We start from the raw sequence: 19,462 nt of genomic DNA, 5'->3' as shown, positions 1-19,462 counted from the left end.
AAACATACGTGGCGATAAAGACAGCAACTAGTTTAGAAACGCCCCGATATATTATCGTAGGTTTACAAACAGATCGGGATGGACAAGTTAGTAAAGATATGAGCAATTTGATCACTGCGATATTAAAAATATTCGAGTCTTTCTCAATACGGAACGGTATCCTTACGAATAATTTTAAATATTAATTTCGGGAATAATCGATACGCAACTTTATACGACATGTACGCAAAGTTTCAATCTTCTTTTACTACGGCACAGAGAGTCGACCATTACTTACACCGAAGCAATTTAAAGATTCGGCTCCTTTAATCGTAATTGATTGTTCAAACCAAAAGGAGGGTTTAAACTCGAAATCGGTGGTAATTAACGAATTGAATTGAAACTAATGCGAACGTAGCGAATAATACTACAGCGTATTGCTTGATTTTACACGATCGGCTGTTTACGTACAACGCATTAACGAAAGCCGTAAGACAAATATAAAATCACCAACATAGGAAACGAATATACACAACAAGAATGGTGGTCGTAGTTGATGTACAAAGTTTTAAAAACTTCAAAAAGTGTTTTTTCGGCCAAAAGAACTTGCAATTTATAATGGAAAACAGATGGCTCATTTTGTCTTCAAGCTCCATTTCCTTGGAGCAGCTTAGATAACGAGTTTCAACGTCAAGCTAATTGGGTAACTCAACAACCATCATGGAATTAAATGGGAAAGTGGCCATACACCGTCTCACCTATTTCCACTCATACTTCGTCATTTAATATCGCCGTCAGATCACGTATACGTCAAAGGAAAGGAAAAGGCGGATATCATCCGAAAAGCTCTATCGCGGGACGTTATCGAGGTGGAAGAAGAACCAGCTCTTCCTTCATTAGAAACCAAAATTGCTATTATCATATACGATCACCTTGTCATTGTGCTTTATCTAACGTCTTATTACATTTATAACACCTATGTAATGCAGTAATTTTTTTAAATAAACAAAATATATTTTTTTTACTTTATTTATTGTACAGTTGGGACATTTTGATATGATTACATAATATGGTTTCTAACACAGATTCCGTGTTTTCAAATTCTACATTTAAAACGATATCGATCTAAAGCAGCAGTTTGCATTGGCCTTTCCTTGCTTCTGTGTAAGCAAAGGACCAAGCTCTTATTACATGAAACTGTATTTTTTGTTTCGTCAAAGCTTAACACGTTCATTTACAAAGTCTTTCAGACCCAATACACACATTGCTTTTTTTAAAAACATTTATAACAACCGTTTCCATTATTAAACTTATAACATACACGTTGAGCAGTTTTGTATACCTTAGCTAGTCTTAAACGATACACTTTTCTAAATATGAAATGTCTGTTATAGGCATCCCTTTCTACTCTACAAAATTATCCAGCAAGCAACTAACATTCATCTTGCTCTTCGTTATCTTCTTCTTCTTCTCCTTCGTTTTCTGCTTCATTTTCCTCGTCACTGGAATCTGAATTACCCAATGCTTCAAATCCTCTGCGGCACCTTCCAATCCAGCTTCACAAAGTTTACGTCTCAGACAAGTTAAACAGTATTTGCCGTTCAGGAATAAATTACACAATTTAATACCCGCGACTATATTTTTTAACAAGATCATTACACTCTTCTTCAGTACAAAAACGACCTAGTCCGTACACCGCTTCGTGTTCTGCGTCCTCCACTAAAGCTGACAATTCTTGTACTAAACGTTCCACGGCCGTGTGTGCGTCAACTGCTTTCGTCCAATTTTCGGCAGCGTAACACATCCACATTTTGTCAATTACACAAAAAATACTAAACTAAACAATGCTACACGAATGAGTATTACTTAAATACTTTGCCACCTCCAATCAAAGTTCCCTTTGCCAGGTAACGAGACCAATACTTCTAGCATGATAGCTGCATTATTACAGTTGATCGCCATTAAGGGTTCTAAAAACACTCATGATGTTGTTTTTGAGATCGCCACCTATTTCTGCAACTCCGGTGATTAAGTTCCCATAGAAAATGTCCAAATTCTTCAGACGACAAACACTTTAGCCGATACTTTATAACATCCAACTTATTCCACAATTCATTCGCTTTCCCATCCTAAATACACCTCCGATGGTCCCTCATCGCGAATTTTGATAACCTTCCTTTCGTGAATTGTTATGAACTCAATCACCTTTGAATTTACCTTGATTGGCTGCCAAATGGGATCCGTTGGAGTAAAAATAATGGGTAAGTACCCCCTGTTGATCCACAAATGCTGCCCATTCATTTCATTAAACAAAATAGATTGATTTTTAACGCCACTAATTTTCACAATGGGCGGAAAACAAGTGATTTGCAGATAGGGCAATCCAATACATGCTTCGTTTGCGATTTATTTAAAGGATACACATGTTGAGCCACTAATTGCACGATTTGCTCTTCATTCCTTCTTCTTATTTTCTGACACTTTTCTTTTCTGCACTTTCCGCTTTCTCTTTAGCGCCTTGAATTAGTTTAGCAAGCTGATTCATTTTGCATTACTACTACTATTACACCGTATTTTCAAACAAAATATATACTTTAGGAGCGCTTTGAAATTCCCACCCGAGCTAAACGGCTTCATTTGAGACCCCATCCGTTAAGAAAGGATCATTTGAGACCCGCCATCCGTTAAGGAAGGATCATTTGAGACCCCAATGGGTTGTAACTAGGTCATCGAGGATTCTCTGAGACCCCACTCGCATTTTTAAAAGTAGGTCAGAGGATTCTCTGAGACCCCACTCGCATTTTAAAAGTAGGTCAGAGGATTCATTGAGTCCCCATAGGATTCTGATCAGGATCTGCGCATCCCCATCCGTATAGAGCCATATGCGCGGAACCCAAGGTCAAAGAGGATCTGCGCACCCCCATTCTTTCCCTACCTTGACGAGTTTTCAATGATACAGTGCAGTAAGACATTAAATGTGAGCGTTGCGTCTTTTGTCTGGTAAAACACTCATGATTATTGGTAGTTCATTCTTCGAAAACTTCCGTTCAACCCCTGTTTTTGATGCGCAAATATTGCATATGTACCATGTGCGTAAGTAAGCTTTATGAAAAGTGCTTTATTTCTACGTATTAGGAGTCCTATGTACGAAAATGTATCTTCTTTCCACTTAATGCTGCCGAATGGCGTTTGTGACTTCATTTGCAGTTTTGATATTTTTCTCTGTGTTACATTGTAGTCAGTATTTTTGGTGGTTCCTAGCGATATGGGCTAGACTTAGGTATTTGCATTTCTTACTGATGGTGAACTGTGCGTTTGTTATCTTAGCCGTCTACGGGATTTCTGGCATTCTGCGGTAGAACCACATTTGAAAGCCTGGAACTTTTTTTATAGTCCCTGTTAGAGTCCAGGTTCTACGCCGCAAATGTATTAAAAGTATATGTACCAAATTACTTCAGTCAGAGATACCTATTTGTGTTTTGAATGAGTGCTTACTTCCGCATTTATGCACACCGGAGGGTAGTAAATATGTGTCACTATCTACATTGTATCAAGCGAATTTACTAGATTTCGTCTCAAATGCTAATGCTATGAAAGATTTATACAGATAGGACGAAACACTTAGGACTAACTGTTTAAAGAAAGTTTCCTATTTAGACGCAATATATCTAACAAAGATTTGAGCTGCGAACGATTCAGCTTTAAGGGCTGTTTCCAGCAGAGACGTTGACATAAGCGGAACGATCGAGATGACCAATGCGACAAGGATTTCGGCATTCACACAATAATGACAAATAGTTATACGGTTTTTTTTAAATCATTGAGTAAAGATTCAGATTTATTATTCAATGATTAAATTTGTAATCGTTCATAGAAAAATTCATCACGAATATTCTCCCTCCAAAAGGTTCGCCCCTGAGTACTCGCCCTCGGAATACTTGTCCACGTAAGAATCGAATATTGCCGCCTCCTGAGGACTCCTCTCAAGGAAATTCGCCTCCGCCGGGATATTCGCTCTGTAGGAACTTGCCCCAATGGAAAATGTACGAGTATGTTCAGAAAAGCTAAATCCCACAACGCTGAGGATACAAAATCGTCCTTATAGTAGATGCTCAATTTCAAAGTTGAAAGAAAAAAAAAAGAAATTTACTCATAGTGTATTCGCCGCCCTAAAATAATTGTTCGCATCATCAGCAAGTTTTTTCTAGGAAAACTTACGTTCAGAAATGCTTGTCCCTCAAGGACTGATATTAAGAAAACTTAAATTAACGCTTTCGTGGAAAAATTATAAAACTCACTCTGGTTAATCCCCCTCGCCAGGAATTTTTCCATGGAAGTTATGTTCAAGAACATGTGATCGACATCGCACTTGAAATAACCACTTGACTAAAGTCCTCTAAAAACCGGCTCGGTGGATTCTCCTCCGGAAAACTCGCCTTAAAGGGAACAATGATGTTAGATATACATATAGGTAATCTCTACACATAACAGAATTGAAATTGCATCTGGTAGAAGCATACGAGATGAAGCAGTCCAATGCTCCAATTGTAGAACCGTAATTTTTATCAATATCTTGTTCGGCAATTTAAGAAAGAACAACATACAAGAACTGAGAGTTACTCTTGGATAACTTCACTACGGGGAAACTCTCTCCTGAAGGATTCGCTCCCAAAATGTTATTGTCTAAGAAGATTTGCACCTACCTCTGCGGGGGGGCGCAAATTGTTTCGGGACGATCACAAAATCTCTACACTCAAAGAATGGGCATACGAATATGTTCTCCTAGGAAACTCAAGTAAATTATCCCCTGCGATATTAAACGAAAAGAAAATTGGCCCATATGCAATCCTTACCACGTCATCATACACTACCGGAAAAAGTCACTATCATCACAATTATTTATAATTATTATTATTAATTTTAAGATTGAAAAGTAATTTCGACGTATCGACCTGAGATTACCATGGCATATAAATCCGCAAAAATAGGTTTTAACGTAACGGATTCCTTACATCCTATCGAAAGTTACGGCGTAACGTAGCCAATTATATAAAATTCAATACTCAAAATTCTTGCTTGTTTTTTCTGCGAAGATCGCAGTATATTCATATTTTTGTGCGTTCAGTCGTTTATGCTGGAGCAACATAACTCGCAACCCTTTTCAAGGTAATTAAATTAAGCCGAAATCTGTAATAAGGGTAGAATTTCAAAGTGAAAATTAGGTATCATTTCATATCTAAACGGATTGAAAACTACTTGCCAAATCTGATGAGAGGTATATTCATAAGAACGGTATTGCTACGTAACATTTGAAGGATGAGATAATTACTTTTTACCTGGCGAACCGAATTGCAGAATACATTTAAAAAATTGCGCTTGAAGACTATATCTTAGCTGTCTACTTAAAACTGATCACACGGACCAATTTACATTGGATCGACGGTATTTTCTAGAAAGTACTGTTCCTTGCGACACAACGAGTTTTCATGCGAAGATGCACGGGATTGAGCGGTTTTTATATTCGGCCATTAATCGTTAATTAAAATTTTGGCACTCACGTAATTCCGTAAGTATTTGTATCAGCAAACGCACCCGCTATAGAAAAAATATCGTTAGCCGTATGAAAAGTCGAGGCAATTACATTGTTAATGGATGAACGGACAAGTTTAGTATTTGAACATGTTAATTTGACGTTAAAAGCATTTTTGTTTTGTTTTTTGTTCAACTTTGATCCACCTCTGAACCGAAATTTTGTGGGAAAATTAGAAATACAGATCATGCAAAATATGAGGAAAGGTTATCAAAAACTTATAAGTTGCAGCATATTGTCGTAAAATTTCTGAATATTCTGGATGGAGACACAACTCATCGAATGGAACTCTCCTACAATAATTTTAACGTCGTCGTTAGTCGAACGATCACGTGTTACTTAACACCAAAATTTTATTTCGAAAGTCGGGGAATTGTGAAAATATTCCTTGAACCGCTGTGAGATTTTCTGGATTGCGAAAAGACTTCTACACCAATCGCACTTAAGCTGGATTCACATGAATACGAAATCCGACGATACGTTCATCCGAAATGCTTATGATTGGTCAATAATTTGAAATGTGCTTGATATTTCAAACTATTGACCAATCTTAAGCATTTCGGATGACCGTATCGTCGGATTTCGTATTCATGTGAATCCAGTTTAATCTGTGATACGATTACGGTCTTAGGCATGAAATTCCTGGGTACACAGCGGCTGTAGCGAGGGTAAGATGGTGCGCGGCTACAAGGGCCGACTGGCACGGGGGGGCGGGTGGCGATTGCCACCTAGCCTGTAGATCATAATGGCCCGTTTGAAATTTATAAGTATGTGCTGTATTAGTTTCTTGCTCTATTAATAAATTATTAACACGTTTCTCTAATTGGGGTTGATGTTAGGTTGTTAAAAATTAAAAAAATTTGGTTTAATTGAAGTGTTTTACAATGAATTTATTATTTTTTGTCGTAGTATTTTGAAAGTGCTGAAAGAAAGGAGAACTTTAAAATACTTTAAATGTTTTTGTGGTGCACCTCAGAGCTAACCCCCCCCCCTCCCCTCTCGCCCCTCTCGCCTCTCTCGCCACCTTCATTACTACACTAATACTTTAATGGCCCGTAAGTACCCAGTCCGCCCCTGTTATAACCTTCCTTTTTTACCAAAATTCAAATACACCAAATTTCTCGGGAAAACACTTTTTCTTATTAATTTGGGTTGGGTGCGTAGAATCCAAATCAATTCGTATTTTTTCGATCAGACTTCTCAATCAAAAGTTATAGACTAGAAACCAATTTCGAAAAAAAATTCAAAGGGTTGTAACTTTTGAACTAGTAGCCCAATCTTGGAACTGTTTGAAATTATGGATTCTACAGGCCACATTCTATAAGAAAATTTTTTTCCAGGGGCGCACTTGCCCGGGGGGGCTGGTGGCGATTGCCACCTGGCCTGTAGATCATAACGGCCCGTTGGAAATTGATAAGTATGTGCTGTATTTAGTTCTTGCACTATTAATAAATTATTAACACGTTTCTCTAAGGTTGATGTTTAGGTTGTTAAAAATTCTGTTTAATTGAAGTGTTTTACAATGAATTTATCTTTTTTTGTCGTAGCATGAAAGTGCTGAAATACAATGATAGGCGACGCACCTCGTGGGATTGTATATTTGTTACTTTTAATTATCAGCTGCAATTTAAAAAAAAACTGTATGGTAATTTATTTTCGAGAAAGGAGTACTTTAAAATGTTTTGTTGGTGGCACCTAGAGCTAAACGCCCCCCCCCCCCCCCCGCTACCATCATTACTACACTAATACTTTAATGGCCCGTAACCTATGCAATTTCACCTGGCCCGCAGTTACCCAGTCCGCGCCTGCGGCGGCTACGTTTTGACTTATCAAAATTAGCACTTTTGTCCCGCGATAATGATTCCCCCATACATAGTCGTCTTTTTCCTCTGAGCAGACCTGACTAGAAGATGCGAGGGGGGCAGAGGATGGAAAATCCCTGGCGCTCGCTTTCAAGGGCGCTCACCACTAGACCTAAAATAATGAAACGAAATTTGATAAAACAAAATTTGGAAAACAGAGGAAGCTATTCTGATTAAGGGATGCAGTCTCCTCTTCTAGTCAGGTTTGCTCAGAGGAAAAATGGGACTTTAAACGGTGGGATCAATTATCGCGCGTCTTTTGACAGGGTTGTCGCGACATTTTTACAGTTGGTGGAGTTGGAGAAGGGGAGAAGAGTAACTTTAAACGGTGAAAAAATTGTTGCGAGGTTAGAAGTCGTTTCACTTGATAAAAAATAATCAAAGGGATATTGTGTCATTTAATACGCTGAAAATGACTAGAGGGTGGATGGTGACATACGTGTTGGATTAGTTGTAGAATTTAATTTACGAGTACAGACACTTCGATATGCACGTCTTGCTCGATTCGTAACATTCTTAATCTCTGCCTCTGATTCATTTTGGTTTGGAAATGTAGGTACATTGAAGTGAGGATCGAGCCAATGCCACAAAACATCCCGGGACCATAATCCTGTAGCTACATAGTTACAGACTACCAACAGTGGCAATTATACTGAGTAGAAGTTCGCAGGTTTAATTGCAGGCGCGAGGTGGTACAGGAGGATTGATTATCCCAGGAGTAGAATTTCTTAATTAAAGCGTTGACGGTATCATACAATTTTGTACTCCTTAAAGATGAGAAGGGCCGTGATTAAGGGAACGAGTTTGTTTTCTTTTATTCATTTTTATTCATTATCTTGGAAGTTGAAAGTACTTGTTATTTCATAAGACCCTTATTTCATTTCTGTAGTCAAATTTGATTTCTCTAAATCAGTCATGTTAAAGTTGGTATAGTTTCTCATACAATAATTTAAACGGGTTTCACGTTAGAAATCCTCAGTAGAAATGAAATTTAGAGTTACCTTCGCATAAATACGTCGAGGAAGATATTATATCTAGCAGGTAAATAATGTAAACTCAAACTAATGAAATAAATTTTGGTTTAAAGCTTGGAATGTTTCGTGTATATTTTGCCCCCAACTTACTTGGAACATATTTTAACGCACGCTAGAGAGAGTAATTAGAACGATATATCGTTGAATTTCGACTAACGCAATCTTAACTAATGTAAGAGTTGTGTTTACCTCATATCGTTTTTTCCTTTTAATTCGTTTGATGTGATATAATTGTTGGGCGGGTTATAAATGAACGCTGTTTTGTGAATCATCCCTTATTGGCAACAGTTATTTCGTGAAAAGGTAGCACGGAAATCATTTTAAGCACTCAAGTTGAACACGAACGTCTAGTTAAAGCGATGCGGAAGTTTGTTTTTCTATCGAAGTTACACAGTACAATGAGAGAAATGTGTTTGCATTGCTCGATTTCTTCCGAAGATTTTTACCAGACAGCAACGCGACTGGTGTCAACATCAGTGCACACGACGCGGTTTCCTTCGAATTCTGTTCCCACTCACCCCAGTCTTTCTCTCGGAATTGTTTTCTTGTTCATGACACTTGTTTCTTTTTGTTACTATTATTAAAGGTATAGTTTTTGTCTGATCAAACGTTTTACATTTCTTTTCTTTACTTGCTGTAAACTAGTGGTATTTCATAGGAAAAGGTGTTTTGTAGGCTATTTAAGGGGTAGGATTTGTGAAAAAACCACACTTTAAAAACGGGAAGTTCTAACTGGACGTCACCATCTTTGAAAATCGCGGATATTGTAATATTCTTTTTATCTCCTTAGGAATCTCTTGCTCTTCACTTTTTCTTCTAAATTTGATGAAATTAGTAAGCGAAATCTCCTGGCTGCTAGCCGGAAAGTTAAAAATGCTTTGAAAGTTACTTTTGCTTTTTTTGGTCAACCCAGAAAACTTTCCCGTTTATCCACTATATACATCGAAGGTCACACTGTTAGATGTTCAATGGCAGTAAATGGAATTTAAGTCATTCTTGCCACAGCCTTCGTCAAGTAATGCCCTTACAACAAGGTGCGGGATAATTACAAAAAAATGTAGTAAAATAAAATAAATCGAAAAATTAGTAATAAATCTTGAATTCGAGTGTCCTTTTTTTTACTAAAGTTAACTACCCTTTATTGAAAACTACTTGGTGGTTTTCGATAAAACTTAGGGTTATCTAGCAAAAGTAAAAAATCACCATTCATAAAATAAAACTTTTATACAGAAGGCGCCAATACGGATGCACACATGCCCACATGACGGCTAATTTTTTTAAAACACATGAAACTATTGTATGAAGTGAATTTTAGTAAATCTGTGAGGCTACATGACATTATAATTTATAACTACGAGGCATAGATTGCAAGGCATGGTAGACAAATGACGGATGTTTGAAAGGACTTTCCTTTTGGTTTTACTTTTGTTAATTTAATCTTTTAAGTTCCAGAATATGCCAGAGATACCAAGTAATATTTATAATATTATAATTTGACATAATGATCGGACGAAAATTTTTCTAGCGACAAGCAAAGAGCTTGTTTGCTTGTTAGTCAGATTATCTTTAAGGCTCTACGGATTTAGATAACGAGGAATACACACAGAAATACAATCGATATGTTTTGTCAGAAGGTTTGAAATCTGATCATAACTTAATGTAATAGTTTTCACCGCTTGAATGGATTCCTGTCTTGTGTGGTGAGCACATATAAACATCAAACTGTCCAGACTTCATGTTTAATAATGAATCCTCGAAATAGACACGTCAAACTGTCTGATCGCGTAAATCCTGCCATCTCTATGCGATTTTTACTTGTTTACCACTTTTGAATTTTAGATGAGGAACATTATTTACTCTACTATATTTTCATTTTCGCCCTCCTTATGCTCTTCAAAACGTAATTAAACAGCTACCAACCCCGTTAAAATAACCGGAGACATCAACGCCCACAATATCATATGGGGCTCAAACCTTACTGATAAAAAAGGACGAAACTTAGAAAAAATATTTTTTGATAACGATAAACTGGTTCTCCTAAACACCGGAAACCCAACTCACTTTGATACCGGCTCGCAAACATTTTCATTTATAGCTCTGACTTTTAGCAGCAACCAAATAGGACCAAACCTCAACTGGAAACCTCTGCCTCTAATCTACGGTGGTGACCGCATGCCTATTCGAATACACTTTGATTCACAAGGATACGCTATCATATTTACCGTGAAGGCTATAAAAGGTGAAAACTGCAAACAGCCAGATGGAATACAGACCTAACAGATATCCACCTCTTTCTGGGGTGCCCTACGTTTCTGTGCCCTTTTGGTGATTTGTCACGGGCAATTCGTACAATTATTCTATCCTACATCCTGTTGATATGTTCGTTCGATTCTTTCTTTCTTTTCCGCGCCCAATTATTAATGTCTTCTACTTCACATGTGTGTCTTATATTACATCGCTTCTCTCTCTCTGTGTAGCAGCGTTTTCACAGCATGCTACGAAGCACCTTCGTTTTTGTGGTTTCTAGGTTTTTAGCAGTCTTTTGGGTTAACAGTCTTCTAACTAAAAATAACTTTAATAGCATCCCCAGAAAATCAATTTAGAAATTCGTTATGCTTAGGAATGTTTTCTTAGAAACCGTGATTTTGGGAATCTTCTTAAGAACATTTTTTGAATATTTTTAGATACTACTTATTTGCGTCGTAATTGCCTCGGAAAATAAATCCCGACAAGTCATGTACGGAGGACGACGAGACTCCTCGAATGGGCTGGGTGCACGCTGTTCTGGAGATAAAGATCTGGTGCCGTACCAGTTTTTCGCAGATTTCCGGTAAACAGCGTAAAATTGCCCCTATCTTGAACGTGGACAAATTTGGTGCGCATGGTTTGAGTGACCATTTCTAAGCCGTGAATAACGTGGGTTAGAAGGTGCAGAACCTTGAAGTTCTTCGCTCCTATATTGAGTTTGGTTATGCTGCCTGGTTGCACGTGCTAAATTGGTTAATGGTAATAAATAAAAGTTTACAATAACGAAAAGGTTATTCGGTGAAGAGACAAAACAAAACAAAATTGAGTACCTATGTTACAATCTACGTTTACCTTTAGAGTGCTAGAACTCGTAGTCTTCGTTAAAAGATATTGTTTCAACAGTCAATTTCTCAAGCCGGTGATTCGGAAAGCTTTCATTTTCCACTGACATTACACATTCACATTCATTATCTATCTATTCTATTTTCGTAACTGAATACATAATTTGCATTTGAATCTATTATCAAACAATGAAAATATTGACGGCGATTATGTTTGAAGAATTTTGTTAGCTTGATAATTGTTGTATTGCCTATTAAAGAAGCTATTGCTGTGTAGACCAAAGTTTTCAAAACTTGAAAACCGTATAAAAACGTGTGCGTGTTTAAGCGAAAAATACCTACAAATAACATTAACACAAATTTGCATGTGTTGTTTGACCAATACCACAATAATTTGACTCTATTGTGTAAACATTTAACACAAACTGTATGTAAATAGGTCATAGTGAACGGTTTACCAGTCAGTTGTAAATAAATGAATTGCTGCTAGAAATAACATTAGTTTGTAGTTTTAGTTAATAGACACTTAGATAAGCTTGTACCCCTAACACGTGTACCTAATGGCACGATCACCCTAAATCAGCACGCCTTCCACATTAATGCATCTTGCATATTGATAAGTACCTCGCATCACACTTGTAATATAAAAGCACAACCCCTTATTCTTAGATAATCCCGGTTAGTGCACAAAAATGTTGAGTTGTGAACATAACCGAATTCCTAGTGCATTAAATGATGGTTCGTTTATTCCTTAAATCTCCTTTACGAAGGAAGAATGGAGGTAAGTAGAAAATTATGTGTCTATTTCCACTATAATGTTTATTTTGTAGAGTTGGACGTAGAATCGCAGCTTACGTAATGTTTTCGTTGAGATTTCTTACATTTATGTGTTTTTTTATTAGATTTTTTCATGCCAATATTATGAGTAGAGATCGTTTTGAAACGGAAGTTGAATTTTAATATACATACTTTTCTCAATTCGCTATTAAATTGGAGTAGTAGTCACTGCACTCGCAAGATTTTATTGCTTGACATATCATTTCGGGTTCAAACCCCAATCACCGAAATTATGTTATTCACGTTAAAACTGTTGAGTTTTTTTCGATTTTGAGCGCCTTTACAAGCACTTGCATTAAAAACTCAACCTCGACATCCGCATTTTCTGCATTCCTCTGACTAATTTCTACCGGAGTCAGAAAATAATAATAATAATATTAAATAAAAATATTTAAAAGTAGCAACGACCTTTTGATTCACCTCCTGCATGGAGGTAATCAAACTCAAATTGTTTTTGATATGCGCTGTACCCATGTGATAGCGACTACCTCCGTTGAACAATCCAATAAACTTGGATTTCCGCCACTGCCAGAAATGCTTCAAAATCAGATTATTGAGCGTTATTCCAATTAAATGACTAATTCACCAAAATAACTGATGGGAAATGTATCAATGTATCAAATTTACCCCATATCGACAAATGCGAGTGTTTTTTGTTTTTTTCCAAAATTATCCAAAAATCTATATTTTCGCATCGAGGCAATAAATCCATCGCGCCTCAATAACTAAATTACCCAAAACATAACAAAACAGGAAGAGCACACATTTTAGTTCGTTAACATGAACACAACGTGTAGAAACTGCTTTTAAAGAAACTGGGCGAATATTTAGTGTATTCCATTTTTTCCTTTAGATCGCGGTTTACTTCTTTTGCACTATTTCATTGTTTTATCTATTTTGATGCTTTTCCGTTCTTTATCCTATACATTGCTCTAATTAATTCGTAGTTTCTACATTCCTATTCTTACTTCCCTTGCTAGTTCTTTTGTATTTTGCTCGTCTTCTATTTCGATGTTAAGGACCGCACGAAGTGTTTATTTGTTTTCCTTCCTCGTAATTTTTCCGGCTTGGTGTATTACTGTTCCTGCTACGCTTTTCTTTCCTTTCCTCATCAGTATACGGTAGGGCAATTGGGGAAATTTAGATTCGGACAAGATCATACGTTAGAAGGTTGGTGCATTAATTAAAAATTTTACATTTATATTCTCTTAAAATAAGAAATGGATAATTTCCACAATAAAATTAACGGAAAACGGAATAAAATGGAAGGAGAAAATTAAATATTTAGATATAACTGTACAAGAAAGTAAAGGATTAAATTAAAATATCTCGAAAAAGGGAAAAAAATAGTTCAAGAGTTTGTATTGCAAGAAATCGTATTATTAGTCACACAATGCCATAATTAATGAAATTTATAATGTCTTCAAAAGTACATCAACTACAATCTTATTAAAAATACCATTAAAATAATATTATAAATAAGTATAATCCCAATACATTTAAAATGATTCAAAATTATATCATGATATCATATAATTGTGGCCATCAAGTATACTCATTATAAGTACATCTGAAAATTAAGCAGGAAATCAAGATCTTTAAATCAATTCAAAAAATAAATACGTGAACTTCCTATCAATATTTGATACAAGGATTGGGAGAAGGGAAAAGAGACTTTCTGACAAAATATGTATTAGCAACTAAATCGAAGTGCAAAACAAATAATAACAAATCGCGGCCTATTTAAAGGTTATTAGTTTAAAATTGGGAAAATATATAAGGAATAAAATTATGATTATGGAAACGGCGGAAGACATTTGGTTTTTGATTGCGAAGAATTTAGAGATAATTTAGCCTCAAAATCCAGATGAAAAAAGAACAGAGCAATAGAACATTTTTCAGGTAACCCCTAAGTGAGCATTTAAGGTAAAAAAAAATCAAAAAAAATTTTCAAAGATTAGAACTTTTATTTTATTTTTACTTTTGGGTGGGAGTCTGTCATCTCTTGCTTATCAACATGTATGCGAAACGCGAATTCGACCAACGAACTGTCTTGGTTGTAGATCGAGCATATCCATTTAACCGTGGGAGACTAACGTGTAATCTCCTCTTGTACTTTATTTTATTTCTTATTTATTTGTTCACTATGTAACCATTCATTTTGTGATTCGTTTTAAAATACTCCATCTAATTTGTTTTTTTGTATTGCTTGAGTAGTTGAAAGTAACTTTTACTTTGCAATTTTTCTGACTTTGATTTTCCGCAAACTCCCTTATACTCCGTGTTTTCTTTTGTGCTTGTAATTTTCCGCGTTACATTTCATTCTCTAATAGCAAATTCGTATCCATTGTTCTTTTTATTTGATTTACTGTGTTCACGTAACCTTTCTGCAAGATTATAATATAAAACTGTAAAACGTGCTCATATTTAATTAGAAAATGAGCTGTTTGCAAGGGAAAATGAAAAATTCCTGTGCACATTGTTAAAATAAAAGGTGTGGGAACATTAAAAAATGTGGACTCGAAAAGGAAAGAGAAACAAAAACTTGTAATTAAATTATGCGGTTACCATAACGAATTTCTGAAAAACAAAGTAACTAAGAACGTTTATCAAAAACGTATTATAGTTTCAAAGTAATTGTAGGATGTCGTACTTAAAATAAAAGCAAATGAGTTTAAGAGGGGTGATTTTAATTAGATAAAAAAATACTAACGTGATCAACAAAATATGATAACTGTAGTTTCATCCCTTAGTAGTAAGCGATTTTAAATTTATTTTGCGTAAAGTTAGCTAATGATGGTATAAGTGAGGACGTGGAAGGTATTAATGTTTGTTTTTCTTGTTTATAGGATTAACTGAAAGATAGGCCTTGCGATATAATGAGTAGTCAAGACGAGACGGCGAGCCTTTTAGTTGGTGGGCCCCCTTTAACGACGGCATCTTCTCCGGCAAACTGCTCAAAGCCCGTTTTGATGCGTCAGGAATGTACGACGTTCTTAGTATCATCGCACCATCCGCAGCTTTCCGTATTTTCTGACAGCGAGGAGGATGGCTCCCTCTGCCTGGAAGAAAATAGCACCCGCTCTGTACCGGATATAGAGCTGCATTGCAGGTACGCCCAATCTTACACCTCTCCGTAAATTGTGCTGTTTTATTGTAAATTAAGCCGAATTGAATAAAAATACTACTAAGGCCTTAATAAATGAGCATAGCTTTCAGAATATGATGTTTCAGATTCAGTGTAGATTTCGCAGCAGAATGGAATGTACTTCATACACATTATAGAATTGCGTTAAACCGTCTTGACAGTGTTAGTACGTAGTTAACTTAAGCGGAAGATCGTTTGTATAATTTCCTACTAGATTGGAATACATTGCCTTATAACGATAATGATATCGCCATTCCAAATGTAGAGAAAATCTCGTCCTTAGTCTTAATCGTAATATTTGTGCATATAGGTTTTATAAAGGTACACCTCCAGCTATTCATAAATTCATTCAAAGGCAAATCTGTATGAAACCCCGCTGAATATCTTCATTAATAAATTTCAATTTATCACATTTAAAAGTAATTACGGAGACAGCACCTAATTACTAAGCATCCAAGATCAAATTTTAGGTTTAGGGGATGTTTCGATTACAAGAAAATTTGTCCATCTACATTCGGCTTCGTAAATTCGCCCCGGAAGATTCGCCCCAAGAAATATTCTCTTTTGCTAGGGGGCACTTGCATAGCACTTGTTCCATTGATGATAAAGAAGTAAGGGCTACATACTTGATTCTAAATTTCTGTTTCGTGACACCATTCACCACGTTAAACTCTCCTCCGAGAGTTTGAACTCAATGTTTTTAAAAGATTCCAATTATTTATTACCACCTTGATAATTGTTTCATTCCAATTGTAATCATGAATCAATTTCGAACACCCTATAGAATTAATACATTTTTTACTAAAGTTTGTATTGTGTAGAGCAGCAAAATATTTCTACATGTATGTAAGCAATTTTGTTGCATACTTGTAAATTGGAGACCAAACTAAGTGCCGTCACAAGGCCGTCAAAACCGCTGCATAGATCCTTTTCTTCTATTCTATTGTAGGATCCATTGAGAGTGGAATATTCTAGACTTTGCTTAAAGAGAGCATGCCAGAAGTGTGCCAGAAACTTCAAAGTTCTTTGTTTAGCATTCTTCTTCACAGGATTGAAAAGAGTGTCCCTTTTACGGCTAATTATGCTATATACGCATGGGGGGAATTTATTAAACGAAACGTTTGATCATTACTAAGAAAGTATGAATTTACATACCAACTGATATAACCCATCATTGAAACGAAATATCAAACGGTGCTGCCACAATTTACCTAATACTCGTGGCAGGCATCATCATAAAAGGGATAAATAAATCACTGTATCTTAACGAACTTTTATTTCTGAACATCTTAAGTTCTTTATGACTATAGATACTAGAAAAATTCGATAAAATGTTAACGGTAGAAGTGCATGTGGTTCAAGTTTAGTTTTTTTTATCTTTGACCGGCAGTCGAAAATGCTTCCTTGCTGCTGAGAATAAATGGAAGAACTACAAATCTTTGAGCTTTGAGGACGCAGCTTCTAAATGGAAGGTTGAAAAAATGTGTACCGTAGCTTTGACGGTAGTCCCATCTACCACCCATTGTTTAACGTTCTTAAATAGTTATACTGTAGCTATTCCCAATTCACCTCCTTATCTTGATTACGTTCTGTACTTTATATGATATTGACATTTGTAACCAAGAGTAAAATCGAAACTCATAAACTTACTTATTGTTATTATTTATATTACTATTTTTCCAATTATTTATTTCAACTCACGGCTTGGTGTATGTGAACAATTGTTCTTTTCAATGCTCGTGACCATTTCGCGTTCAAGTTCGAATAAAGTTCCTCTCAAGTTTTCCTATAATTCTTTACTACTTTGTAAGTTTCCCCTTATATTTCTTTCAACTTCCCCTTAAGTTCTCTTAAAATTCATTTGTTTCTTTTAAAATTACATCCACGCTCTTTCTTAACTTTTCTTAATTTCCTTAAAATCAAGAAAGTTTATAGATAGCATTGAATTTTCATATATGTTTCGATAATGAGATATTTGAACGTAACGCACTCTTCTTCTAAACTTTTATCACACGTCCTTGAAGCAAGACCCATGGTCTCCAGTCTCCAGCCATTTGCACCCCCTAGTTTTTTTGCATTCCTCGCAACGCTGTAGGTAATAAAGTGCATCAAAAGCTTTCCGTAATAGAATCGTGAATGTTACCGTGATAAAACAGGTCGACCTAGGAAATTATCACAGTACAATAACGACATAAATGGTATTGTCATTGGCTACAGTTCATGTTTTTCAAACATACGAAAAAACCCTATTAATTAACCACAGATCTTTATCTTTGATAGTAAGGGAGAAACCTTTCGAAATTCACTTAAAGTGAACTTGTGAAAGATCTTAAAAGAACTTGAGCAGAAGGATTTGATTAGAACCTGAGTGGTATTTTTGGCACATTGAGGTTATCTTGAGGAACACTTGAGTTGAACGTGAGAGGTATTTGTTACTACTACGAGAAGCTGAAAGTAACTTAAGAAGAGAACTTCAGAGAAATGGGGTTGAAAGAAGAACATTAAAACAAAAGAGTTTCGCGAAAACTTAGGGGACTTAAAAGACACCATACGAAGAAATAGAGAGAAGATTGAAGAATTTTACGAGAGCTTTACTTAGCAAATACCATCCACCTAAAATAATAAACCGCCCAATGTGGTAAAAGGGGACAGTAGAGCAGGGCAGGACATAAAAATTAATAAAGATTTTATTACAATATGAAGTTATGGAAGCATCATTAAATGAAAAAAGAAATACCTGTCAGTCAAGCGGCTACAAATTTTGCGGTTCCCGATGCCAATTTAGCTAAAAAAACGTCTTTGGGCAATATTAAATTATGGTGATGATGTTTTCTATTCCTCGATCTGAAGGCGAGGCGAATTTGTAATCTTAGCATTTGAAACAAAATCGGCCTTTCAAAAGACGCTGAGTTTGTTGCAAAGCTAACCGTGGAAGGTGGAAGTTTTACTTTTACCGCGGTTGTGTGAAACGTAGATTCGTACCTTATCCTTTGTGTGCTTTGTAAAAGTTTTTCACTCCGTTCCAAAGGTATGCGTAGAAAGTTATGCACTTATCTGCTTTTTGATATTATTCCGTTAGTTAGTTCTTTGAATTTGCAAAATTGTCTTTGCGGAAGTCATTTCAGTATAATTTTTGTTATAAACGGTTGCAATGGTGTTTATTGCAATCACGTATGAAGAGTTGTGCGTGTGTTTTGTGATCTTATAAGGGTTTCGCCTGTATCTTCTCCCACATATTTTTTTTTATGGAAATTGGTATAATATAATAACATGTTAATGGTAACATTTACGAAGGAAAATCTAGATACATACTGTTAAGCACATAACCTAAGGGGTTTCATTTATCATAATTGAATTTGTTGCTAGGCCGGGGTAAAAAGGTCGGAATAATTTAATTTGTATTTTAGTTCTCGTTATTTTAAGTAACGTGCTTATAAAGACATGTTCGTGTTTAAATGAATTAAATTTATATCAAGCAGTAATATTGTACTTCTTGCCGTTTTGTACGCCAAACATTTAGGTCGCATTGTCTGTAATTGTGAGAAAAAGTGCCTCCGAATTCCTTTAACGGGCGTATCTGTGGATCCCCAAGAATTTCGACCTGAAGTGCCTAAATATGATCTGTGAAACGTGCGTTGTATTGGGGTATTGTATATGGAGACAAAATAAATGATCGTATTTTTTACCATATCCGCTTTTGCAACAAAAAGAAGGTGAAAGATCAACTGGAGTCTGCAAATGTACAGATGCTAAAAACTTTTGAGATGTACAAATGACTATAAGAAAGTTTATTCGCATTAGGTATATAGAAATCCTTTTCCAGTGAAGTGCGTGGGACCTTTCTCTTAAGTTTTCTCGTTCAATTATGAAGTCATGTGTCACTCAACAGCCGATGATTAATTTTGAGTGATTGGACAGTGCAC

General features: G+C 35.9%; 1 protein-coding gene across 1 annotated transcript in view; it reads left to right on the top strand.

Annotated features, from left to right (window-relative positions):
* Positions 1–19,462, top strand: part of LOC116165829 (small conductance calcium-activated potassium channel protein-like) — a 126,928-nt gene that overhangs the window by 69,575 nt on the left and 37,891 nt on the right. Inside the window, exon 3 of the mRNA XM_031480516.1 lies at positions 15,241–15,503. Coding sequence (XP_031336376.1) covers positions 15,271–15,503 — 233 coding nt within the window. The 5' untranslated portion in view covers positions 15,241–15,270. The remainder of the gene's footprint in view (positions 1–15,240; positions 15,504–19,462) is intronic.

Source organism: Photinus pyralis, unplaced genomic scaffold (genome assembly GCF_008802855.1).
Source record: "Photinus pyralis isolate 1611_PpyrPB1 unplaced genomic scaffold, Ppyr1.3 Ppyr1.4_LG3a, whole genome shotgun sequence".
Classification (NCBI taxonomy): Eukaryota; Metazoa; Arthropoda; class Insecta; order Coleoptera; family Lampyridae; genus Photinus; species Photinus pyralis.
The sequence above is the reverse complement of the archived record's forward strand: the minus strand, read 5'-3'. Positions and strand labels throughout refer to the sequence as shown.